Source organism: Panthera leo, chromosome A2, assembly GCF_018350215.1.
Source record: "Panthera leo isolate Ple1 chromosome A2, P.leo_Ple1_pat1.1, whole genome shotgun sequence".
NCBI lineage: Eukaryota > Metazoa > Chordata > Mammalia > Carnivora > Felidae > Panthera > Panthera leo.
Genome location: NC_056680.1, coordinates 163,224,368 through 163,251,526, shown reverse-complemented (window position 1 = coordinate 163,251,526; position 27,159 = coordinate 163,224,368). Strand labels below are relative to the sequence as shown.

The following is a 27,159-nucleotide window of genomic DNA, read 5'->3' as shown; positions in this document are numbered from 1 at the left end:
GGAGCCAGGCCACGCTGGGGCTGGGGAGCCAGCGTGGGGCCCGCTGTGAACACGTCACAGTAGCTACGAGCAAAATAGGCCAGAAACTCACTCTTTAGGGCGCAACTGCTCCCCAAAGGTGAGGGTACCCGTGAGCTATATTCTCGGAAGGGAGGTCCACGCCTCCCGTGAACGGGATCTCCTGGCATACAGGCCCCTGAAGGCAGGTCCCAGACCCCGTGTGAGACACACTGATGTGCCCTGCAGCCTATTCCGAGCTGAGGGAGCACCGGCCATGCCCTGCCCCCCCGCACCGATTCCAGGGGCTTGGGAAACCCTTGCCCTTCCTTACCACGCTGCCACAGTCCCCTCGATTGTCCTGCCATCCCTTGATCAGTTCACAGGCTTTCAGAGACCCACCAAGAGGGTGGGCGCGGCTCTCCCAGGGTCTCCCTGCCATCCCGGGGAGGGGGGGGGAAGGGGGGCGGGGAGGGACACACCTGGGCTTTGCATCGACCTCCTCTGAGCACCTGCTCTCCCCTCCCCCAGCCTGCACCTGTAGCCTCACTCAGCTGCCTAGGACTAACCCCCAGCCACCAGGAGTCACTCACACCTTCTCCAATCCCTGCCCCCACGTTCAGATCCCCTGCTCCCCACCCCCCCCCCAACCTCTACTCCCACAGTCACACTGTCCCTCTCTATCACTCCCCAAGATGAGTGAACCCAGATATCGAGAGTCGCAGAGCCTGGTGGCCATTTTTAGGGATGTAAATAACAAACACAGGAGAGGGAACAGCGGAGAAGACGTGGCTTTAGGGCAGCCTCTGAAGCTACCTTCTGAGATGCCACCCAATGACACGGTGTCTACACCAGGTGGCTGTAGCCAGTCACAGGATTATCCTTCATTTTATTTCAACACACTTCACCGCTGGAGAGGGAAAATACAGTCTGATGAGAATCTCTGCTCTGGGAAACTTAGTTCTCAGAATCTCTTCAGAGATTCCCAACAGAAAACTCTAGAAGCATGTATTCTACGAGGGAGCTGCCAAGTTGTCTTGTTTGAGAGCTGGCCAAGAAGATGCATGGTCTGGTCAGAAACTCAGACACCAGGAGCTTCTCTGATGGTGCAGAGGGTCCCCAGAGTCCCGGGGCAGCGGCAGGGAGTCTGGAGGGGAGAGCCAAGAACACAGTTGATTTAGTCCCATGCGTGGCTTGGGGCTCTCCAGGGGCACCCAGGCTGGTTCTTACAGACCCAGTCCTAAATAAATCATCCTGAAAAACAGCTTGAAACCGTGGCCCTACACCAGAAAATGTGGACGGGTAATTCAATTTTTAAAAACAGCGTAGAAAACACTGCCAGATGGTTTCCAAAATGACGACATAAAATTTGCAAACATATTCTTTTTTTTAAAGTTGATTTATTTATTTTGAGAGAGGGGGAGGTGGGGTAGAGAGAGAGGGAAAGAGAATCCCAGGCAGGCTCTACAGTGTCAGCACAGAGCCTGATTTGGGGCTCAAACTCACAAACCATGAGATCATGGCCTGAGCTGAAGTTGGACGCTTAACCAACAGAGCCACCCAGGTGCCCTGCAAACATATTCCTAAAGTCAGGTGGTCCCCTCCCTCTGGCACCAGCAGCCCAGCCCCCTGTGGAGAAGTCGCCCAAGACAGTGCCAGTCCAGCAGCCCCGACCCTGGCGCCCTACAGGAGATGCGCTGGGGGCTGGCTTGCACCCAGGGAGCGTTGTTACGATTGCAAATTTCTGGAATGTTTTACTTTTTGCCACCAGAAGGGATACCATTAACTTGGGCACGACCGAGAAGGTTTTTTTTTTTATTGAGGAAAGCACACAAAAGAGTGGCCCGAATCGTGCTGAAGGACCAGGAACAGAGTCGTTGAGCACAGGGCCTCCAGCTCCAAGAGAAACCGAGGTCCAAAGAAAGGCCGTTCTTGTGAGGGAAGCTGCAGGCAAGTGTGCGTCCGTGGACAGAGGGGCACCCCAGAGTGCGGACGGAGGGGCGCCCGGGAGTGCTGGCTCAGGGTCTTTTTGCCAAACATTGGGCTTCACTGCACCAACCTGGTTACATTAATGAAATACCACACCTCACCTACAGGGTCTCAGGAAGCATTGTGCACCTGTCGCGAAGTACAGAGAGAGCCATAGATATAACCATAGACACATATGCACACACACAGACAGGGGAAAAGGAAAAAGGACAACGCCCCCTTGGCAGTTGTTATGGTTTGACCTGCGTCGTCCCCAAAATGCCGGAGGCCTAACCCCACTACCTCGCAATGTGATCTCACCAGCTCTGCAGAACTAATTGCGTTAAAACAGAGTCAGTAGGGTGGCCCTGACTGGTGTCCTTACAAAGGGGGAAAAGTTGGACACAGAGATAGACGTGCATGTAGGGCATGACGACGTGCATTCACGGGAAGGTGAAATGGCCATCTAGAGGCCATGGAGAGAGGCCTCGTGAGGAACCAGGCTGGCCGGCACCTTGATCTCAGACTTCCGCCTGCAGAACCACGAGCCAGTAAACCTCTGCCGTGCAAACCACCCAGTCTGTGGCAGATTTGTGTGGCAACCCTAGCAAATTAATACACTGGCATATAGTAGGTCCCCAATAAAATCTGAAGATTTGGGGCACCTGGGTGGTTCAGTCGGTCAGGCGGCCGACTACAGCTCAGGTCATGATCTCACGTCCGTGAGTTCGAGTCCCGCATCGGGCTCTGCGCGGACAGCTCGGAGCCTGGAGCCTGCTTCCGATTCTGTGCCTCCCTCTCTCTCTGCCCCTTTCCTGCCTGGTCTCTGTCTCTCTCTCTCTCTGTCTCTCTCTCTCTCAAAAATAATAAACATTTAAAAAAAAATTTTTTAATAAAATAAAATCTGAAGATTAAATATACATAACAGAAGCTCCTTTGAAAACCCCCAAAATGAACAGAAGCCCGCAGACTTCTCTGTCATCCTTTTTTCTTCCTCCAGGAACAAGTGAGACTAACAGAGTGACCAGTGTTCCTAACCGAGGCGCACCAAAAGTCAACCATATTCCTGTAGGGCGGGCCCAATGTCGTCCAAGGAGAAGTACCGAACACCCGCTTATCTCCCGATCACTGTCTCGGAAACCACGCGTGTTCTTTCTGACAATGCACAGTTACAAGAACGGAAAGGCCTGCAGCTGAACTTCTCGGGGATGGACAATCTCTGCCCTGAGACTGGGCAGGCTGTATTCTGAATAAGCAATAGGGAGTCGTCACCGGTTCTCACTAAAGTCTTCCACTGCCTGAAATAACACAGAAATGGAGGGGACCGCCATGTGCTGTTGCCCGGAGGTGGCTGGGCTTCTGTCTGCCCACAGCCTGCGACAAAGCCTATTTCTGCTCCACGTGTTTCTGCGTGCACCCTCCCGGTCGCCCTAGGTCCCCGCCTGGATGCAGGGCCGAGAGGCAGAAGGAGCCAGAAGTTGTGAGCGCTGCCCATGACAGCGCATAGGGGGCACTCCAAACCCGTTAGCCGGTTTCCGCACTTGGGGTGTCTTACAATTTTTGTTCTTGTGATTAAGAGAAGTCAAAGTCAGGGGAGGAGCCAAGATGGCGGAACAGCACGGGAGCTTTTTTGTGTCTCGCGACCGTGAAATGCAGCCCGATCAACACTGCACCATCCCGCACACCTAGAACGCTGATCTGAGGATTAACACGACAATCCGCACAACCCGAACCACAGAATTCAGCAGGTACGCGGCAGGGAGAGGTGAACGGGGGACAGAAAGCGGCGGAGGGCCGGGAGCCGTTTTTGCAGGCGGAGAGAGGATGGAGAGGCGGGGGGCTGAACCCGGGAAAAGCAGCCCCCCAAAAGCAGCTGGAGAGAAAGAGGAAAAGTGGAAACAGCCGCAGGGACCGAACTGAAAAGGGAGAAAGGACAGGGTTTAAATGCCATCAAGACTCTATAAACAGGGGAGCGGCTCGGTACCTGGCGGGGCTCTGGCGGGAGGGGCGGATCCTCGGGAGCAGAGTCAAGTCCGGTGGGTCTTCGGGCCACAGGGCCCCACGGGAGAGGCGGTTCCCCTGCCGGGAGGACATCTGGCAGAGGCGGCGCGGCCCCCCACGGGCAAAGGTGCCAGCAGCCCCCGGAGAACGGCCACGCTCGCCGGTGCTGGGACGGGGTCGTTGGGGGTGAAGCCCGGGGCCAGGTGCGCGTTGCGCTTTGCCACCATCCCTGAAACGCTGCTGCTGCCGCACGACCGCCTGAACTTTTTCTGGGGCGGGCTGGCACCCGGCCGCAGGCCCCGGGCGTCGCAGCAGCACGGTCCCGCGACCGCTCCGGGGGGCGGCGGGCACCGGCCTCGGCTCCGTGAGACCCTCCGCAGAGGATGTGAGCGGGTCAGAGCTCAGTCCCTCAGAAGTGAGGGGTCGGGAACCACAGCCGCGTCGGAGATGAAACTCAGGAGGGAGGCGCCGCCTGGGGCTCGGTCGCGGGCACTGTAAAAGCCGGGAGCGGACGGAAGCCGGAGACAAGGACGGGCGCGCGACTGCTGGTCCTGGAGACCAGAATTCCCGTAGCAGAGACCGGGCGGCTGGGTGACGCCATTTTTACTGCTCCCGCGCATGCGCATACGCACCTACGAGCGCCGCAATACTCTACCGCAGTAGGCTAGCAGCGCCATCTAGTGGAAAACGGAGCCATTCCACTAAGCCCCGCCCAGCTGGGCCAACCTCCCTCTTCAGGAACACAAGTCTCTGCGCTGGCTTAGTTTACAAACTGTAAAGCTCGTGCTCTTCCGCAGCACATATACAAACTGTAAAGCTCTTCACACTTTGACTTCTAGGGGAAAACGAGGTAATTTCTATCATATTTCAGATTGTTCGCTGCTCCATCTATTCAATTTTCTTTTTTTTCTTTTCTTTTTTTCTCTTTTTCGTTTCTTTTTCTTGAATACAGAAAGAGAAAAAAATTTTTATTTTCAATTTTTATTAAAAATATTTTTAATTTTTTTCTACTATATTTTTTACATTTGTGTCAACTTTTCAAATTCTATTTTACTTCCATTATTTCATTTTATTCTATTTCAGTGTATTCATTTTTTCAAATTTTCAAATGATTTTTTTTCCTTTTTTTCCCTTTCCCCTTTTTTCTCTAATCCATCAAGCCCCTTTCAACACCCAGACCAAAACACACCTAGATCTAGCATCATTTATTTTATTTTTTTTGTGTATGTTTGTTGTTTTTCATTTTTTAATTTTAATTTTTAAAATTTTTTTTACCTCATTAATTCCTTTTCTCCCTTCAAAATGATGAAACAAAGGAATTCACCCCAAAAGAAAGAGCAGGAAGAAACGACAGCCAGGGACTTAACTAACACAGATACAAACAAGATGTCTGAACCAGAATTTAGAATCACAATAATAAGAATACCAGCTGGAGCCGAAAATAGATTAGAATCCCTTTCTGTGGAGATAAAAGAAGTAAAAGCTAGTCAGGATGAAATTAAAAATGCTGTAACTGAGCTGCAATCTTCAATGGATGCCACGGTGGCAAGGATGGGTGAGGCACAGCAGAGAATCAGTGATATAGAGGACAAACCTATGGAGAATAATGAAGCAGAAGAAAAGAGGGAGACCAAGGCAAAAGAGCACAATTTAGGAATTAGAGAAATCAGTGGCTCATTAAAAAGGGAAAAAAAATCAGAATCACAGGGGTCCCAGAAGATAGAAAAAGGGGTAGAAGGGTTATGTGAGCAAATCATAGCAGAAAACTTTCCTAACCTGGGGAAAGACACAGACATCAAAATCCAGGAAGCACAGAGGACTCCCATTCAATTCAACAAAAACCAACCATCAACAAGACATACCATAGTCAAATTCACAAAATACTCAGGCAAGGAAAGAATTGTGAAAGCAGCAAAGGGAAAAAAGTCCTTAACCTACAAGGCAAGACAGATCATGTTTGCAGCCGATCTATCCACAGAAACTTGGCAGGCCAGAAAGGAGGGGCAGGATATATTCAATGGGTGGAATCGGAAAAATATGCAGCCAAGAATTCTTTATCCAGCAAGGCTGTCATTCATAATAGAAGGAGAGATTAAAAGTTTCCCAGACAAACAAAAATTAAAGGAGTTTGTGACCACTAAACCAGCCCTGCAAAAAATTTTAAGGGGGACTCTCTGAGGGGAGAAAAGATTAAATAAATAAATAAATAAATAAATAAATAAATAAATAAAACCAAAAGCAACAAAGACAACAAAGGAACAGAGAACACCACCAGAAGCTCCAACTCTACAAGCAACATAATGGCAATAAATTCATATCTTTCAGTACTCACTCTAAACATCAATGGACTAAATGCTCCAATCAAAAGACATAGGGTAACAGAATGGATACAAAAACAAGATCCAACCATATGCTGTTTATAAGAGACCCACTTTAGACCTAAAGGCACCTTCAGATTGAAAGTAAGGGGATGGAGAACCATCTATCATGCTAACGGTCAACAAAAGAAAGCCGAAGTAGCCATACTTATATCAGACAATCTAGACTTTAAAATAAAGACTGTATCAAGAGATGCAGAAGGGTATTATATCATAGGGGTCTATCCACCAAGAAGACCTAACAATTGTAAACATTTACTTGCCAAATGTGAGAGCACCCAAATATATAAATCAATTAATCACAAACATAAACTCATCAATAGTAATACCATAATAGTAGGAAACTTCAACATCCCACTCACAGTAATGGACAGATCATCTAATCAAAAAATCAACAAGGAAACAATGGCTTTGAATGACACACTGGACCAGATGGACTTAACAGATATATTCAGAACATTTCATCCTAAAGCAGCAGAACATACATTCTTCTCCAGTGCACATGGAACGTTCTCCAGAATAGACCATATACCGGGACACAAATCAGCCCTAAGTAAGTACAAAAAAGTCGAGATCATACCGTGCATATATTCAGACCACAACACTATGAAACTCGAAATCAACCACGAGAAAATATTTGGAAAGGTAACAAATACTTGGAGACTGAAGAACATCCTACTAAAGAACGAATGGGCTAACCAAGAAGTTAAAGAGGAAATTAAAAAGTATGTGAAAGCCAATGAAAATGATAACACCGCAACCCAAAACCTCTGGAACGCAGCAAAGGTGGTCATAAGAGGAGAGTATATAGCAATCCAGGCCTTCCTAAAGAAGGAAGAAAGATCTCACATACACAACCTAACCTAACACCTTAAGGAGCTGGAAAAAGAACAGCAAATAAAACCCAAAAGCAGCAGAAGACGGGAAATAATAACGATTAGAGCAGAAATTAATGCTATCAAGACCAAAAAAAAAAAAACAACAACAACAACAAAAAACAAAACAAAACAGTAGAACAGATCAATGAAACCAGAAGCTGGTTCTTTGAAAGAATTAACAAAATTGATAAACCACTAGCCAGTTTAATCAAGAAGAAAAAGGAAAGGACCCAAATAAATAAAATCAAGAATGAAAGAGGAGAGATCACAACCAACACAGCAGAAATTAAAACAATAATAAGAGACTATTATGAGCAATTATACACCAATAAAATGGGCAATCTGGAAGAAATGGACAAATTCCTAGAGACGTATACACTACCAAAACTGAAACGGGAAGAAACAGAAAATTTGAACAGACCCATAATCAGTAAAGAAATCGAATTAGTAATCAAAAATCTCCCCAAAACAAGAGTCCAGGGCCAGATGGCTTTCAACACCTATTCTCTTGAAGCTGTTCCAAAAAATATAAATGAAAGGAAAACTTCCAAATTCTTTCTATGAAGCCAGCATTACCTTGATTCCAAAACCAGACAAAGACCCCACTAAAAAGGAGAACTACAGACCAATTTCCCTGATGGACATGGATGCAAAAGTCCTCAACAAGATATTAGCCAACCGGATCCAACAATACATTTAAAAAAATTCACCATGACCAAGTGGGATTTATACCTGGGATGCAGGGCTGGTTCAATATCTGCAAAACAATCAATGTGATTCATCACATCAATAAAAGAAAGAACAGGAACCATATCGTCTTCTCAATAGCTGCAGAGAAAGCATTTGACAAAATACAGCATCCTTTCTTGATAAAAACCCTCAAGAAAGTAGGGACAGAAGATCATACTTCAAGATCATAAAAGCCATATATGAAAGTCCCAACACTAATATCATCCTCAATGGGGAAAAACTGACAGCTTTCCCCCTAAGGTCAGGAACAAGACAGGGATGGCCACTCTCGCCACTGTTATTCAACATAGTATTGGAAGTCTTAGCCTCAGCAATCAGACAACACAAAGAAATAAAAGGCATCCAAATCAGCTAAGAGGAGGTCAAACATTCACTCTTTGCAGATGACATGATACTTTATATGGAAAACCCAAAAGATTCCACCAAAAAAAACTGCTAGAACTGATATATGAAGTCAGCAAAGTTGCAGGATATAAGATCAATGCACAGAAATCAGTTGCATTCCTATACACCAACAATGAAGCAACAGAAAGAGAAATCAAGGAATTGATCCCATGTACAATTGCACCAAAAACCATAAAATACCTAGGAATAAATCTAACCAAAGAGATGAAAAATCTACACACTGAAAACTATAGAAAGCTTATGAAAGAAACTGAAAAAGACACACAAAAAAATGGAAAAAGATTCTATGCTCCTGGATAGGAAGAACAAATATTGTTAAAATGTTAATATTACCCAAAACGATCTACATATTCAGTGCAATCCCTATCAAAACAACACCAGCATTCTTCATAGAGCTAGAACAAACAATCCTAAAATTTCTATGGAACCAGAAAGGACCCCAAATAAAAAAAGCAATCTTGAAAAAGAAAACCAAAGCAGGAAGCAGCACAATCCCGGACTTCAAGCTGTATTACAAAGCTGTAATCACCAAGACAGTATGGTACTGTCACAAAAACAGACACTCAGCTCGATGGAACAGAACAGAGAACCCAGAAATGGACCCACAAACATATGGCCAACTCATCTTTGACAAAGCAGGAAAGAATATCCAGTGGAATAAAGACAGCTTCTTCAGCAAGTGGTGCTGGGAAAACTAGACAGCGACATGCAGAAGAATGAACCTGGACCACTTTCTTACACCACACACTAAAATAAACTCAAAATGGATGAAAGACCCAAATGTAAGACAGGAAGCCATCAGAATCCTCAAGGAGAAAGCAGGCAAAAACCTCTCTGATGTTGGCCACAGCAACTTCTTACTCAACACATCTCTGGAGGCAAGGGAAACAAAAGCAAAAATGAGCTATTGGGACCACATCAAAATAAAAAGCTTCTGCACAGCGAAGGAAACAATAAGCAAAACTAAAAGGCAACCAACAGAATGGGAGAAGATATTTGCAAATGACATAGCAGATAAGGGGTTAGTATCCAAAAATCTATAAAGAACTTATCAAACTCAACACCCAAAAACCAAATAATCCAGTGAGGAAATGGGCGAAAGACATGAATAGACACTTCTCCAAGGAAGACATCCAGGCGGCCAACCGACACATGAAAAAATGCTCCACATCACTCACCATCATGGAAACACAAATTAAAACCACAATGAGATACCACCTCACACCTCAGAATGGCTAACATTAATAGCTCAGGAAACAACAGATGGCAGTGAGGATGCGGAGAGGGAGGATCTCTTTTGTGCCGCTGGTGGGAATGCAAACTGGTGCAGCCACTCTGGAAAACAGTATGGAGGTTCCTCAAAAAAGTAAAAATAGAACGACCCTACGACCCAGCAATTGCACTACTAGGCATTTATCCACAGGATACAGGTGTGCTGTTTCGAAGGGACACAGGCACCCCCATGTTTATAGCAGCACTATCGACAAGAGCCAAAGTATGGAAAGAGCCCAAATGGCCATCGGTGGATGAATGGATAAAGAAGACGTGAGATATATATACGATGGAGTATCACTCGGCAATCAAAAAGAATGAAATCTTGCCATTTGCAACCATGTGGATGGAACTAGAGAGTATTATGCTAAATGAAATTAGAGAAAGACAAACATCATATGACTTCACTCATATAAGGACTTTTAAAACACAGGACATATGAACACAAGGAAAGAGAAGCAAAAATAATATAACAACAGGGAGGGAACAAAACATAAGAGACTTTTAAATATGGAGAACAAACAGAGGGTTAGTGGTTGTGGGAGGGGGGATGGGCTAAAGGGGTAAGGAATCTCCTCCCCAAATCATTGTTGCACTATGTGCCAACTAACTTGGATGTAAATTTAAAAAATAAATAAAAATTTAAAAAAAAAAAAAAAGTCAAAGTCTGATCTGGTCCAGAGAGCAGAGACAGCCCCGGGGGATTTACAAACCTGCCCGCAAGTACCGAGCGGAGTTGTGGGACACACCACGGGGGCTGGTGGCATTAAGGGAGAGAAATCCCCTCAAAGGAGATGGGATCCCAGTTGTATCATAAAGGGGAGGCATTTGACTCGACAGAGGGGATGACGTGGGACGCCCAGCTGGTGGATAGCTTGTCTCCCATGCTCCCCGTTCATGCACTGTGCTCACGATAATGGTCTTTCTTACGGAAGAATATGCTCGTGGCCTCCACTGGCTACAGGGTAAAATCTCAACACCTCCACATGCCGGGCCCGGTCTCCTCACTCCCTCCCTCGTGCCGAGTCACTGCCAGTCTCTGGCTACAGGGCTCACTTCCCTTTGCACAATCTCTGTGACCTTGCCTGTTCATACGAGTCCATCTGGGAAACTCCTACGTCCTTAAAAGTCCCTAAAGCTTCAAGTCAATGTGACCCCCTCCCAGTGATCCTTCCAAGGCCAAGGAGGTTCCTCCCTCCACCCTCCTCTCTGGAGTGCACACCTGTGCACCAGGGGCCACGCCGCCCTCACCTGACCTCAAGTCTGTCTCTTTGTGACATCATAAGCTGCCTTGTCAGGAGAGCTCCGGGGAAGCCGACTCAGATGGTGATTAGCACACAGGGGTTTCTGGGGATGCACAGGTGGGGAAGGGCAGGGAGGGGAGGAAGGCATGAAGCCAAAGGAGAAGTTGGGCTGGGGTGCAATCTGAACAGAGGCCTCGGCTGACCCTGGGTGAGGGTCCGAGGCAGGGACAAGGCATTGGAGGAGGAGCAAGGGTGAGACAGGAGGTCCAGGAAGCGGGGGTGGCCTTTTGGGGGGGGGGGGGGCTCTCTGCAGCACAGGCATCCCTGTGGGGGCTTCAGCCTAGGGTTGACTGTCACTGGGGGCGATGCAGGTGGCACAACCCTGAGGGCATGTCCCGACACCCACCCATCACTCGTCACAATAGCAATAAAGAATGGCACCTAACAAATTTTCATCGCCTTGAATGAAATATCCTACTATTAAAGGATCTCCTCATCTCCCATTATCTTTAGGAAAACAGAACGTTCCTCTGCCACGCTGGGTGTCCCCCGGGGCTGGCGATGAGTTCTGCAGACCTCTAATCTCCAAACGCCGGGCTGCCCACAGTCCCCCCGCTTTGGAGCCTGCGGGCAGCGAACAGTCAAATCTATTCCGACCTCCAAGGGTAAGACTGCGCCACCCAGGGGCACAAATCAGGCATTACCGCATCTATTTCAAAAGCCACAGCTCCGTGCCTAAGATGCACGCATGACATACGAGGCCCAAGAACATCTCCCGGCAAGTTTGCTGGGTTTCATGTTCCGAACCTGGTGCAGATTGCATGTTCTTCCAAACAGCTGCGGTTCGAGCTGCTGGTCAATGTCAGCCTCGCGTGAAGGCAAAGCGACAGAGACGGGGTGGGATCCGGGAGCAATACCTCGTCGTGGGCACCCTGCAGAGCGTAAGCGTGCAGACACGGAGGCTGCAAAGCAATGAATGCCTCTGTGAGGTAAGGGGCTGGGCCCGGCAGCTGGGGGAGTCCCGCCATCGTCAGCATTCGACGGTCTGTCTGCTGTGCCACCTGCCACGCTTGGCTTCCGGCACGCTGTGCCTGTCACGTGGCCCGGAGGCAGTCCCCTTGGAGTCCCCAGATGCTGGCTCTCCCACCTCTGTTCTTGTGTGACACAGAGGTGTGGCTATGCGCGGGGGAGCCCAGGGCTGTGGGGAGAAATCAGAAATGCGGCCAAGAGGGAGCGGGTCCAGGAAGAGCCACGGTTCGACCCTCGCCAGGCCATCCTACACCGGTCGGACTCTTCCTCCGGGGTTTGGAAAAACCGAGCAGCCACAAGAGGCTCCCAGGTGTCCCATCTGCCGCCTTTCCTCCCGGGGGGGAATCTCAGGAAGGTCTGGTGGCCGCAGCCGTGACCTCCATCACCACGCGCCCGCAAGTGTGAACGGTCACAGCTGTGGCCCCCGCACACACCAGGCTTCACCGCAGCATCCCCTCCCCGTCCCCATCCCAACACTCACCAACAACCAGGAGGCATTGGGGGAGTGTTTAAAAACCATGATCACCCATTAAAGCCTGTAAGGCACAGAAGACTTTCACGCGACCCTTGTCATCACAAACCAACACATTCTCAGGGTTCCGGGCGTCATCAGTGAATAAGATGCTGCTTAAGTGACATTTCTAGATGACCCGGTCAGGCCCGCCTGTTCATCGGCCTTATGGTAGCCACGTTAACCTAAAAAGCTTTCCCAAATTTACGCTGTGTCTTCACGCCTTCTTCGGCCGGGAGCCGCGACCACGCTCCTGCCCATCCCTGGGAACCATCCCTGTGCATACGGACCGCGGTGCTGAGCTGGCTTCCTCCTCTGTATTGGCAAGGTCATGGCCACAGCTGGAAGGCAGCCCTCTCGTCCCTTCCGATGTGTGGCCTCCCGTGTGCTAAGAGGCCAGGGCCGGGCAGTTTGTGCCTGAGACGCGCTGGCCCTCCTGGGTTCCGGGCCCACTTCCCAGGTGCGCCCCACACCGCTGGGGCTTCGGGTACCGGAGCAGCAGGGAGGAGCAGGGGCCCCGGACCCAGCCTCTGCACTTGCCTCTGGGTTCTTGTTTCCAGGGAGCTAGAGGGTCTTACAGGCACACGTGCTCTGAAGGCAGACAGTTTGCCCTGCCACCTAAATCCTGCTCGGTTCTTTACCGCCCCAAGCGGTGACGAGACTTTCAAGCACACGGAACTCCTGATTTCAACTCAGAACCGACCTCAACTGGGCGTGGGTGCCACGCCGACCGACGGTAACTGCTCTGCACACGCAGCCAAGCAGGCGGGCGGCGGTGCGGGGCGCCCTCTGGTGTCCTCCTCTGGGATAGCCGGCCCGCAAATCCCTTCAAGGGCCAGCCCCACCGTGAGCCCTGATGGGGCCAGGAAACGCGCACTGTGACAGGTGCGGCTCCCCTCCCTGGAATCTAAGGAGTCGGAGAACAAAGGGAGGAGGGAGAGCAAAGCGCTCATTCCCAGCATCGGCCCATCCCGGTCCTTTTGCGTCCCTGCATCCCTGCCACCTTTCCCCTCCCAGCACCCCGGAGAGCCCCGTTTACATCCTCTGATTTGGAGACCAGGAAACTGAGGGTCAAAGAGGTGAAGAAATACACAGAGGTTCACACAATTAATAAACAGGACCCAGGAGTAAAACCCTGGCCTCCAGATTCTCGGGCCAGGGCTTATAAACATCATTATGTACTAATGAGTGTAGGAGACAGGATGGAAGTCGTTAGGGGTTGACCCAAAAGTAAGATCCCAGTGGTTTGGAGACGCAGAATGTGCGGGAGCAGGCACTGGACCTCGCAGGGTGCTCACTAACCAAAGGAAAGGAACACACCACCTCATAAGCACAGCCAAAGTATTAGATGATGTCGTGCACAAGGAAGGCATTCCATACAGTGGGATTACTGGTCATATTTCTGTTTTCACTAGTGAAATAGATGGTTTTAAGATTGTTTTTAATATTTTATTTATTTTTGAGAGAGACGGAGACAGACAGAGTGTGAGCAGGGGAGGGGCAGAGAGAGAGGGAGACACAGAATCTGAAACAGCTCCAGGCTCCGAGCTGTCAGCACAGAGCTCGACGCGGGGCTCGAACCCTTGAACTGTGAGATCATAACCTGAGCCAAAGTCAGATACTCAGCCAACTGAGCCACCCAGGTGCCCCGTGATGGTTTTAATGTTAAATTATAAACCAAAGATTAACCTACCCAATCAACTGATAGTTCAGACAATTCCACAACCCCCCCCCCCCACACACACACACACACATACACCGCACACGTGTCTTCTAAGAAACGACCCCAAACCACTAGCCAGTATGGTTGCCAGATTTAGCAAATAAAAATACAGGACATCCAGGCAAGTTTGAATTTCACATAAAAATGAATAATGTTTAGCATAAGTATGTCCCATGTAATGTTTGGAATGTGTCATAAATACTGCACGGGAATACTTATGCTTAAAAATTATTTGTTATTTACCAGAAATTTCTGCTTAACTTGACATCCTGTATTTTATCTGGCAGCCCTATTTGAGAGCTGGCTGGGGCGGGGCATGTGAGGCAGAGTAGATGGGTGGGGGTCCCAGAACGCAGGAGGTGTGCAGAAAAAGAGGCAAGAGGAAACATCAACACACACATACCTCGGGGCCAGCCTGGCTCGTGAGTGAAACAGCTATACGGACAAATGAAGTTATGCCGGGAAAATTACTCCTATGGGCTCCCTTCTGAGCAATAGTCTTTCATATGTGACTACCATATTTTCAGTGGAGGTGGGAAGAAATGACTTTTCTATTCATAAATATTTTATACCTCTTTATATTCAAAATAAGGCATTCATTAAAGGCCCTGAATGGCATATCCTATTTTACCGTATTTGGAATTGATGGTGATGAAATTCTTATGGATCTACTTTTGCATCAACGGGGCTAAAAACGTACACCTCGTTTGTCATGTCGGACATGGAGAAAACTGGTACCGTGTGTCTGGGTTATTCAAATGTTGTCTAAATACATATGACCGATCAGTGCCTCAGGCAGCTTCCTGGCAAACCCAGCCCTTAACCCAGATGTGAACAGCACCTCGTTCGGGCAGCGTGGCCCCCATCTTTGCTGGGCAAGGTGTTGAAGAATATGAACGTGGCACACGGCTGGAGCTGGCTTTCCAGTTTCTCTGCCGCCGTGTCTCCACCCACTTCCCTTTCTGTCACCTTCCCTAATTTAAAAATAAGTGGGAGGGGCACCTGGGTGGCAGTCGGTTAAGCATCCAACTTCGCCTCAGGTCATGATCTCGCGGTCTGTGGGTTCGAGCCCCGCGTCGGGCTCTGTGCTGACAGCTCGGAGCCTGGAGCCCGCTTGGGATTCTGTGTCTCCCCCTCTCTCTGCCCCCACCCCCACGCTCTCTCTCTCTCTCAAAAATAAATAAATAATAAAATAAAATAAAATAAAATAAAATAAAATAAAATAATAGGTGGGAGTTCCCAACTTTCATGCAGGGAAGAATATGAGATCTCCTCCTCACCCACAAAATCATCAAAATCTCAACGAGATGCCAGGCCCCCCACCAATATTGGAGAGGAGGGCTGGAATTATTTTATTTGAATAGTAGCGGGGGGAACCAACAAAAACAAACAAAATGCTAATCCTCAGGGCTTTGGGGGGACAGAAAATAAAATCGACACTGTTGATGAAGCATCCGCCGGCCAGCAAGTACCATTCCGCGCCTCCGTTTCCAAGTCGAGAGCAGGGCAGGGCGATAGCGATCGACGAGTTTGGGGGAATCGGAGGCACTGATTCACGGAAGCATTAGAAGCTTGCCTGGCGTTGTTTGCGCTTCGGCCAGCCAGCGTCATTATGGTCATGTCACATGTGCTGGAGGACACCCCGGGCAAGATGTTGCTCGAAGGCCCCTCTCTTCCAAGCTGGCTGGCCAAAGACCGAGCGGAGGTCAACTCAGGGAGAAAGGTCACGGCCCATGCGCGTCACGGGCCGCTGTGACAGAGATGTGGTTTGGGGGGCGCCGGCCCTTCCGAGGACTTCAAACACGAACACTACTAGTTTGCTAGGTCTGTCCACGAAGTACTCAGGCCGGCAGCTGAAGGACGGAAACGTCCCGTGTCACGGATCCAGGTGCGGATGGGGCCGGCTCCTTCCGCGGGCGGCGAACCCGCAGCGCCCCTCGTCCCCAGGTGCGTGGAAGGGCCACCCGCCCTCGTCTTTGCGAGGCGCTCCCCTCCCCGCCGTGTGCGTGTCCTGAGCGGGCCCCCCCCCCCCGCTCATCGGGACACGGTCACATCGGAGCGTGGCCCATCTCGCTCTGGGCCTAAGCACATCTGCCAGTGACACGCGAACCCGATTTCCAAATAAAGTCACATTCCGAAGGACGGGTGTTCGGGCCCCCCTACACGTGAATTGGGGGGACACAATGTAGCCCCTAACGGATGCTTTTACAGGTCACCGCACCCCTCCTCCCAGACGCCCACCGCTCACACCTTTCGACCCCCCAGGCGCTGGCATTTGCAGCCCCACCACGCACATGGGGTGGGGTGGGGTGGGTGGGGGTGCCTGTGGCCCTGCCCACAGGGGCCTGCTGCATTCACACCCTCCTCCTTCGCCCACTTGATGATGCGCCAGTCAGCCCCTCGGTTCCCCCGTCTACAACGAGAGCGAGAGCGCGAGGCCCTGGGTGGATCCCAGAACAAGGCGCTCACCCGCCCCCGGCCCGCGAATCGGCGGGCGCAGTGCCTGGCGCGCCTCACACCCGCTGGGCGCAGGCCTGTCCCCCACTTGTCAAGAGGACGAATGGACGTGTGTGGACCCGGTTCACTGTGAATGCTGTGTAAGTGTCACCCACGACTATCGCTGCCGCTGTTGTTGGCTCTCACAAAGGAGAGTTCAACACCATCGCAAGTCTCGGCGTGTAATGCAGCGGGGAGGGGTGGGGGGCTGCAGGAAAGGCCAGGCAGGTGGAATCCTCAGAGAGCAGAAGGCTGAGCTCAGAGAGGTGCCATAACCAGCCCTGGGCGTCCAGCAGCCCAGGCAGGATCACGCTGAAGACAAAGGCGTCTGAGGACGTCAGGATGCTAGAAGCCATGGTCAGTTGCCACTGTTTAAACGGCATGCCCGAGGGGCGCCCGGGTGGCTCAGTCGGTTAAGCGGCCGACTTGGGCTCAGGTCATGATCTCGCGGTTCATGGGTTCAAGCCCCGCATCAGGCTCTGTGCTGACGGCTCAGAGCCTGGAGCCTGTTTCAGATTCTGTGTCTCCCTCTCTCTGACCCTCCCCCGTTCATGCTCTGTCTCTCTCTGTCTCAAAAATAAATAAACGTAAAAAAATTTTTTTAAAAATAAAATAAAATAAACGGCATGCCCGAGCAAATTAAGATTAAGACGGACATCTTCAGGAGTCTGTGCTTTAGGTACAAAAGACCACAGACGCTGACAGCCCACAACCCAGAATGGTCCTGATCTGTGAGGGATGACGCATCCAAGACCCCCCGTCCCTTCTTCCAGGGCCAGGAACTGCCCCGCGTCCAGGCTCCTGAGCCCTTTGCGGCCTGCACAAGCTGGCAGTGTCCCCGCTCACGTCCCCAGCGGTCGCCGGCCGCCGTCCGGGAGGCCAGCACGTCCACGCAGAGCCAGCTGGCTGCCACGGCCCCCGGATGCCCCGTCAGCGGCAGCCAGAGGGTGACGCGGGTGAGGGCGGTGGGGGACAGGGATCCAGCCTGCTCACGGCCATTGTCTTTCTCCGCACGCTCTCTAAGCTCTCTAGTCAAAGATGACCAGTTGGGCTCAAAGGGCGAGCCCGCCAAGTCCCCTAGGGCCCGAGATGCGGGGACCCGAGCCTGCTGGTTTGCGCTGGCCTCAGACGTCCCACGAATTCCCTCATCTGCCTGTGGCAACAAGCTATTCTCGCAAGGGCTTCATTACTTCCTCATCGTCGGGATTTATTTGCTTCATTTTTCTTGTTAGGAAACATTTAAAAAATTAATCTCCAATCTGGGGCTGCTGTTAATTTAAAAGCTCCTCCTCATTTATTAATGGCATCGTCCGTCACTTCGATCATATCCCACAACCACCATCGCCCCCACACGGCAGCGCATGTGAGCACACGTCCTGCTGACTTCAAGTCCTTCCTTCGCTGTCTCCCCTTCCTGGTGAAACACTCGATTTTCCAGGGCGCCTTGGTGGCTCAGTTGGTCGAGCATCTGACTCTTGATTACAGTTCAGGTCATGATCCCAGGGTCATGGGATTGAGCCCCACATTGGGGAGAGATTCATATTCTCTCTCTCTCTCTCTCTCTCTCTCTCTCTCACTCTCAAATAAAAAATTTACAAACTCGATTTTCGGGGCACCTGGGTAGCTCCAGAGGTTAAGTTTCTGACTTTGACTCAGGTGATGATCTCACGGTTCATGGGTTCGAGTCCCATGTTGGGATCTGTGTTGACAGCTAAGAGCCTGGAGCCTGCTTGGGATTCTGTGTCTCTCTGTCTCTCTCTCTCTCTGCCCCTCCCCCCCCAAAATAAATAAACATTAAAAAAAATTTTTTTAATAAAATAAAAACTTGATTTTCCATCCGCCCGGTGAACCATTGTCTCCATTATATCTGGGGGGCTTGAAGGGGCCATTTGATAAATGCTAGAATTAAAAACTGTTGGAGTGGGCAGTGCTCTTACATGGTGAACCCAGGCTGCCCGGGGTCCAAGCTCACGGGGGCCTATGTGGCCCTCTCCCACTGGCCCATCGGCGGTGCCGTCCAGCCCCCATCAGCGCAGCTCACCAAATGCAGCGAGTGGTGGAGGCCACGGGCACCAGTGAAGCCATCCCCTCCTCGGCCCCTTCCTCGGCTCTGCCGGCAGTGAGCTCCCGGCCAGGCGTGTGCCAAGAAATGCTTGGTACTTTGGCATCAGAGACCCACAAATGTTAGTTGAAAAATTAATTAGATGGTACTTAATATGAGAACAATCGATGGTTTTATCAGCCAACAGCCACAAAGAGTATCCCCTAAAATTAGAACAGCAAACAGATTTTCTCTCTGGCGCCAGCTCCGAACAACTGTGTTCATGGACTCTTCCAGAAGATTCTGAGACCGCATTTAGGAATGGAGGAAAGACCACCGCCGCAGTCGCCCGGGACACCCGGGCTGGAGAGAGAGGGTGGGTAGTTCAGGCGTGTCCAGGAGAGAACAGACTGAATAGGACATACACACGTGGCGGGGGGGGCAGGGGCCAGACAGAGACTTATTTTAGGAAAACGGCCCTCACAGGTGTAGGAACTGGCAGGTGTGGAGCCCGTGGGGCTGGCCGGCAGTCTCAAAACCCAGATAAACTTGGTCCTGCAGTGTTGAATCTGAAATACATATGGTGGCAGGATGCAGGCTGGAAACTCAGGCAGGAGTTCTTAAGGCAGGATTTCTTCTTTAGGAACCTCAGTCTTTTCTTAAAGCCACCGGCTGATCCGATGAGGCCCACCCTCATTTATGGAGGGTAATCTCCTCCACTTAAATTGTACAGACCTATACATACAGAGAAAAACTGGTGGCTGCCAGACGGGAGATGTGGGGGGATGGGCAAGATGGGGGAGGGGACGGGGAGGCACGGGCTCCCAGCTGTGGAATGAATGGGTCACGGGCATAGCAGTCACAACACAGAGAATACAGTCGATGGCATCGTATCGATCGTGTGGAGTCACCGTGTCGTACGTCTGAGACGAACGTAACTGTGTGCCAGCTGTAGTCACATTTAAAAATTTTTTTAAATAAACAAATAAATAGAAAGCGCAAAGTAACTGAAGTTGTAAACGCAAATCACATCTACCAAACAGCTTCCAGATAGCATCCAGACGAGTGCTTGGCCAACAGCTGGGCACCACAGCCCAGACGGGCCAATCCAACACCACCCGGACCTCCAATACCTCCGCGGAACCCTTGAAACAAGGCACGGAGGCCACGCACCGAACAGGTTCTCAACAGCATCACTTCCTAGCAGAACACGGGTTTTAAAGTTGACGCGCGGTCACAGAACGTGGAAGCCCCGAGGAACTTCCTAATTCCATCGTAAGTTTCCCTGAGGGCCCAGGAGGCACCCGGCTCGCTCCCCTGCCTCCCGGAAGGTCCCGCTCACCATTTCTGAAGTCCTAGAATCTCCTCCCCGACGCCTGGGAAAGGGGAAGGGGGAGGGGGGGCCTCAAGAAAAAGCGGCGTTAATATCCAATGGGCACTAATAGTTTAATAAGCTGAAATAAATTGATTCTCCATTATAAGCCAAGAGGCAACAGTCAGGCTAAACAGGCCTCCCCTTGCTTACGGCCGGCGCACCGGTAACATATAGATGCAGCGAGACTTAATTGGTTTCCTCGAGACTGCGCGGAAGAAAGAAATCACCCAACCCAACTGCTAACGCTAATGAGACTTTCGGAAAGCTCCATTGTGAAAACAGATCACCCTCTTCCCCGGTCACTTCCCAATCTTCTGGATCCAATTTATGCGCCCAGGCTCCCCGCGGCCTCCCCGCGGCCTCCCCAGCACACCCCTCCACCAGGGAAGTAACCACAGATTCTCGGCCCCGACTGACTGGCAGTGAGGACCCGGCCCGGGCGCAGCTCCGATGGCGTGGCTCTGTGGGTCCAAGTTACAGAGGCTGCTTGAAGTCTCTTCCCCTTCTTCAGCCACGGAGCCCACGCAACCGCACGCCGTGGTGACCCCCGGGGCCCGCGGCCCGTGGCATCATTCGGCGCTTCCGGGTCTGGCGTGGGGCGCGGACGTCCCGTCTCCGAGTCAGAACGGCAGACGTTTAGAAGACTCGGCCACACGTCCCGTCCTCACGGCCAACACACGCTCCAAGAGTGAGCCTCCCTCCCCTTACGCAGACGTCTGCCAAACGGAAGCACCACTGGGACAATGCGACTTGGCAGATGGCCCACAAAGGCCTCTCACACGTCATCCGGGCTGATTCTCCAACCTCCCTGCGAGGGAAGCTGCCAGAGTCTCGCGCCGTCGACCGGGGGACGGAGATCAGGCCATGAGTCACACAGATTGCGAACGCCCGCGTGGGGCTTCAACCTGCAGAATCCGAGCTCCGCTCTCGCAAGGAAGCCGCGGGAACGTGGTTCCCTTCCAGCTCCTGAGTGGGTGGGGAGGGGCGAGCACAAAACCCCCACGCGGCACAACCACAAGTAACCAGAAGCCGGCCAAGATGGGCCCCCGGCTTCCTCGGCCCCTCTCGCCACAGGCACCTCACTGTCCCCGTCCGCCTGGAGGGAGGGCGTTGGTCATTTGTCACCTGAGTCCATAACCTCAAGCTGACTGCTTCACCAAAACGTTTGCACTTTACGTCAGTTGTTTCTAATCGTAAAACCTAAAACTTCGGTCTATTAGACGTTCATCCAGAATGTGGGTAGTGTGTACCCCTTAAGCTTACACGGTGCATTACGTCAATTATGCTCAGTAACCCCGGGGGAGAAACAACAACAAATAAGGAGTCGATTTGCGGGGTGCCAGTCTGTGGGGGTACGGAATCGTGGGGCGCCTCCCGGGCCCCTCCTGGACCCTCAGCCCCCCACACCTGTCCATCGCTCTTCCCCAGGCTGGAGGGCCCTGAAAGCGCCACCAGCGATCACGACCGCTCTGCTCCTCTTTGGCTGACACCCTCGGGTCAGGAGGAAGGAAGCACCCTGCCCTGTCCCTCACCGCGCTGCCCCGATGCAGCCTTCTTCCCGTCAGTCACCATGAGAACTTCTCAACCAGTGAACCAACAGCCTTTCCGGGTTTAACCAGGGACCGGACTTTGCTAGAATTATCACGGCATCTTAGATTCAGGCTCTCCCTTCCTGCCTCCTCCGCTCTACCCCTCCAGGCCTGTCTCCCACGCTTGACTGTGCGCACAAATCACGCGGGAGCCTGTTCAATGCAGGCTCAGACTCAGTGGGTCTGGGGCAGGACCTGCGACCCCACATCTCCGGGACACGTCGACCCTCCGGGCCACGGAGCACCCTGCCAGTAGCAAGGACCCAGTCTTCTCTGGACAATCACGCTGAGGGCCGACTCTTTTCTTCCAGGCCTCACAACCTATCCCTTTCTTCTCCTTCCCATTTTTCAAGACCCCTGAGCTACTAGAACCAGCGGAGAATTTAAAAGCTCGGGGGCCTACAGGAATGATATTGACCTAGCTAGCGCAGCAACTGGGTCGGTCGGAAAAGAAGCTGTCCACCAGCCACCGTGCGGACTAGCGAGGGCACTGAACCCCTGCCTCCAGCGTGGACTTGGCCGTTACTGGCTGAACTGTGGTCCCCAAGAAGCTGTGCTGGAAGCCTTACCTCCCAGAACCTAAGAACAGGACCTCATTTGCAAACGGGGTCTTTGCCGATGATAAGTAAGTTAGGATGAGGTCACACTGGACTGGGGTGAGCCCCTAACCCAATATGACAGGTGTCCTCACGAGAGGAGACGCGTGAGGAGACGAGGAAAATGGCGGGACTGGAGGGACACGGCCGCACCCCAGGGCACCCCAAGGAGCGCCAGCCCCCCCCCCAGACGCTGGCACAGGGAGCGTGGCCCTGCAGACCCTCGATTTCAGACTTCCAGCCTCCACTCCTGCTGTTTAGACCCTCCCCGCCACGTCCCCTCCCCGACGTGCCAGGTTGTGCCAGCAGCCCGGGAAATGCTCCAGGTGGGTTATTTTGTTTGGTTTGCCTTAAACAGCAGTCAGAGGGAGAGGGGGGCTAAGGAAGGAGACTGAAACTATGAGGTTGAAATGAAGGATTCTTCCCCTTCTTTCTTTCTACGGCCTCGTGCCTACCCTCGGTGAGCCGAGGAAGACAGAATTGGCTGTGTTCTCAGGGAACGAAACGCCAGCCGTGAGCACCATCTAAGTGTTCTATTTCCTTAAGGTCAAAGGAAAGCGCCTTGGAAACGCATCCGTGCCCCTCGAGGCTGCCTGGACCGACTCCTGGGTAATGGACTCGAACGTCAGCACCTGTGAGACCGCAGGGCGGGCGGCCTGAAGCGCAAGGCCCAGGAAGGAGGCTCAGCCCACCCTTTTTAGAAGGAAACCTATAAACATTGATCCTTCAACTGAGCTGTGGCCAGAGACCGCTCATGACTGCCCGACGTCCACTCTCGTATTCCTTAATAATAAAACACGGGTTCTCAGCTGGGCCCGGGGCCACCGGGCTAAGTGACTACATTTACCGCCATCCCATGTGACCAAGTTCCAGAAGGTGCTAGAGGGTGTGTCTGTGAGGTAACCTGAAAAGGGACAAGCATGCTCTGTTTGCCACTTCCTTCACCAGCTGGCCGGAATGCAGGTGTGTCAGCTGGAGCTCCAGCCACTACTTTGGGCCATGAGAACGGGGGCCACAGTCTCGGGCTGGAAGGCCAGAACATTGGAGGAAACATGGGCCCCTGATGTCTTCACAGAGACTGTGAGCGCAGCCACAGATAGCCGCATGAAAAAACAAAAAAGACCGAAAGCCCTGTGTATTAAAACTACTATCGATGGTTTTCTGTCATGTGCAAAGTAAGAAGGTTCTTTCATTCACAAATGAAAATTCCACTCTTACATCAGCCCAATAAATACATGGAGGGGAAGAATTTAGGCCAATTAACTATCCTCTATCCATGGAAAGCTTCTTTGAAAATAATTAGCTTCATTAAAAGAGAATATTTTCCTACTTGCCTGACAGGAAACATTACTCACCCTCAAGGAGAGGGTGCAGAGTTTCCATAACAAGAACTGTTTAAATTATTCCTTTTTTGTCTTTTTACTGCTCTGATCCTTGGATTCGACTTACACTTCAGTCTGACCGTGAACTTGGGACTCTGTCTTCCGCTGACCTAGGTAGTCTCCCCTCCAAACTCGTAGTCACTGGATAACATTTTGATTTCCAAAATTATTCAAAGAATCTGATCCTACAAAAAATACAGTTTAACTAAAGTCGGAACTAGCATTCAACCGTGTGTCGCTCCTGACAAAGCGGACAGGTGGGCCGGCTACTACCTGTCTCCTGTCCTTCCAGTTCTCTCGTCCCTGCCTTTAGACCCTGCCCTCATGTGCTCCTTCCTGGAGGAACTCGATTTGCTTTTCACTGCTTCAGAGTTCAGATGCACTCACACAGGAAAGTAAGCAACATGTCTGGAATTAGACCGGTGACAAATGAAGGTTAAAAAAAAAATAGCAAGGGTCTGAGAAAGCCTGAAGCACACTGGGCATTTCAGATGCCTTCTTCAAAGGGGGAAGTGGCAACCTACCCAGGAGATACCACCACGTGGGGGACATCACCACCCAGGGGACACCACCCACCCAAGAGACACCACCCACCCAAGAGACACGACCTACCCAGGAGACATCACCACCCAGGAGACATCACCACCCAGGAGACACTACCTACCCAGAAGACATCACCACACAGAGGACATCACCACCCAGGGGACGTCACCACCCAGGAGACATCACCACCCAAGGGACATCACCTACCCAGGGGACATCACCACCCAGGAGACATCACCACTCAAGGGACATCACCTACCCAAGAGACATCACCCCCCATGAGACATCACCACCCAGGAGACATCACCACCCAGGAGACATCACCACCCAAGGGACATTACCTACCCAAGGGACATCACCACCCAGGAGACATCACCACCGAAGGGACATCACCTACCCAGGGGACATCACCACCCAGGGGACATCACCACCCAAGGGACATCACCTACCCAGGGGACATCACCACCCAGGAGACATCACCCACCCAAGAGACACTACCTACCCAAGAGACATCACCTACCCAGGAGACATCACCACGTGGGGGACATCACCACCCAGTGGACATCACCTACCCAGGAGACATCACCACCCAGGATACATCACCACTCAGGAGACATCACCACCCAGGAGACACCACCCACCCAGGAGACACTACCCACCCAGGAGACATCACCACCCAGGGGACATCACCACACGGGGGACATCACCTACCCAGGAGACATCACCACCCAGGGGACATCACCTACCCAGGAGACATCACCACCCAGGAGACACCACCCACCCAAGAGACACTACCCACCCAGGAGACATCACCACCCAGGAGACATCACCACCCAGGGGACATCACCACACGGGGGACATCACCTACCCAGGAGACATCACCACCCAGGGGACATCACCTACCCAGGAGACATCACCACCCAGGAGACACCACCCACCCAAGAGACACTACCCACCCAGGAGACATCACCACCCAGGAGACATCACCACCCAGGAGACATCACCACCCAGGAGACACCACCCACCCAAGAGACACTACCCACCCAGGAGACATCACCACCCAGGAGACATCACCCACCCAAGAGACACTACCTACCCAAGAGACATCACCACCCAGGAGACATCACCACCCAGGAGACATCACCACCCAGGGGACATCACCACACGGGGGACATCACCTACCCAGGAGACATCACCCACCCAAGAGACACTACCCACCCAAGAGACATCACCTACCCAGGAGACATCACCACGTGGGGGACATCACCACCCAGTGGACATCACCTACCCAGGATACATCACCACCCAGGAGACATCACCACCCAGGAGACACCACCCACCCAAGAGACACTACCCACCCAGGAGACATCACCACACGGGGGACATCACCTACCCAGGAGACATCACCTACCCAGGAGACATCACCACACAAGGGACATCACCGCCTAGGAGTTACCACCTACCCAGGGGACACCACCTACCCAGGAGGGCAGGTAGAGGAAGCTTCTTCCTGACACACTTCATCACCCAGGCTGACACTGAAGCCTCAAGTCCAGGACACAACCAAATATTTTTGGCAACAATAGAGATACCTAGAGATGGAAAGTTTTATTCCCCAGAATGGCAGGGAGCGTCTCCCCATAACAGCAAGATGGTGTGGGCACTGGGGCTGCACCTCCAGGAGATAAGCAACAGCACGTAGGACCACTATTGAACACATACATGTGGTGGGGGGGGGAGGGGGAGGCAGAATGGGGGGCATGTGACAGACAGGAGAGACTTCAGAGGTGTGCTTGTGGAAATCACCGCAGGGGACACACTCGACTCCGTGCCAAGCACATCTCTGTGTGTGTCCCGCACAATCGGGACGGGAAAGCTAAAGCCCGTTTCCCAGCTGGCCTTGCGGTGGGGACCAGGGTCCATCAGGGCAGGAGTCAGCGGTGGGCAAGGCTCACACCAGGAAATGTGGCCCCGGGCAGCTCTCGGATGGCAGCTGTGGGTTTTGGCCCGAGAGCCACGTGGGGGAGGGGGCCGGGGCGTTTCCGGCTGGATCCCTGACCCTGCTCCTGGCAAGCACGTCCCCGGCTGTCCTGGGATTGTGAAGCCACCTAGCACTTGCTCCTTTAAAAAGCTGACGTGGAACCCCCGATACGCGGGAAAGCGGCGCTCGGAATGCAGGGTCTTGTATGCAAATCTCTGCCCAGCTCCTTCAGGAACTCCATGCTAAACCTTTCTGCAGTTGGATCTTACTTAAACCTGACAGTATCGACAGCAGAAGAAAGCCTCGGGGCAGGTATTTCTTAAAATCCCCTGCCAGCCTCACTCTGTTGAACGGACTTTGTGCTTTCAGTGTATTCTGTTCTATCTGTGGTCAACCGAAACTTAGAAATGATCGGCTCTGGAGGACAACCTCAGCGTGTACCAATGCACTGTGGCACAACTCCAACATGAATTAATTAACAGAAGGCTCTCTGGGGATAAAAAGACAACCTTGTGGAAGCAAAAGGTCCGTAAATGTTTGAATTGATCGATGTATGGGGCGCCTGGGTGGCTCAGTCGGTTAAGCGGCCGCCTTCGGCTCAGGTCATGATCTCGCGGTCCGTGAGTTCGAGCCCCGCGTCAGGCTCTGTGCTGACCGCTCAGAGCCTGGAGCCTGTTTCGGATTCTGTGTCTCCCTCTCTCTCAACCCTCCCCCATTCATGCTCGCTCTGTGTCTCAAAAATAAATAAACGTTAAAAAAAAATATTAAAAAAAAATGAATTGATCGATGTTTGCACGAACTCTTGCCTGAAATCTGTGGACACGGTTGTTGAAATCCTGTCCTTGCTTCGTTTTACGGAGACAAGTCTCCCCTTGTAAATGAGAGCCACGTTCCATGACCACGGGGTGCACTGCCAATGCCATTTTTATATACTCATTTTCACGGAGTTGTTTAAATTCTGCACTTTCTCGCTTGTCTGATACAACTGCGGGTTTCCGCT

The 27,159-nt window shown here is 51.7% G+C and overlaps 1 protein-coding gene and 1 long non-coding RNA gene across 4 annotated transcripts; one reads left to right on the top strand and one right to left on the bottom strand.

Moving 5' to 3' along the window:
* Nucleotides 1-857: 857 nt before the first annotated feature.
* LOC122213245 (translation initiation factor IF-2-like) lies at nt 858-4,643 on the bottom strand. Its single transcript, XM_042927367.1, has 3 exons — nt 4,622-4,643; nt 3,950-4,517; nt 858-1,144 (listed from the first exon to the last, which is right to left on the bottom strand). The coding sequence occupies exons 1-3, from the start codon at nt 4,641-4,643 to the stop codon at nt 973-975; spliced, it is 762 nt and encodes a 253-aa protein (XP_042783301.1). The 3' UTR covers nt 858-972.
* Nucleotides 4,644-10,953: 6,310 nt separating this feature from the next.
* Nucleotides 10,954-12,481, top strand: LOC122213036. 3 transcript variants are annotated; one of them, XR_006199400.1, is made up of 4 exons: nt 11,018-11,145; nt 11,407-11,558; nt 11,731-11,882; nt 12,164-12,481. It is a non-coding gene; the product is annotated as an uncharacterized LOC122213036 (long non-coding RNA). The 3 variants fall into 3 exon arrangements; XR_006199401.1 differs by lacking the exon at nt 11,018-11,145 and adding an exon at nt 10,954-11,010 and having other exon boundaries at nt 11,731-12,481; XR_006199399.1 differs by having other exon boundaries at nt 11,731-12,481.
* The last annotated feature ends 14,678 nt before the right edge of the window (nt 12,482-27,159 follow it).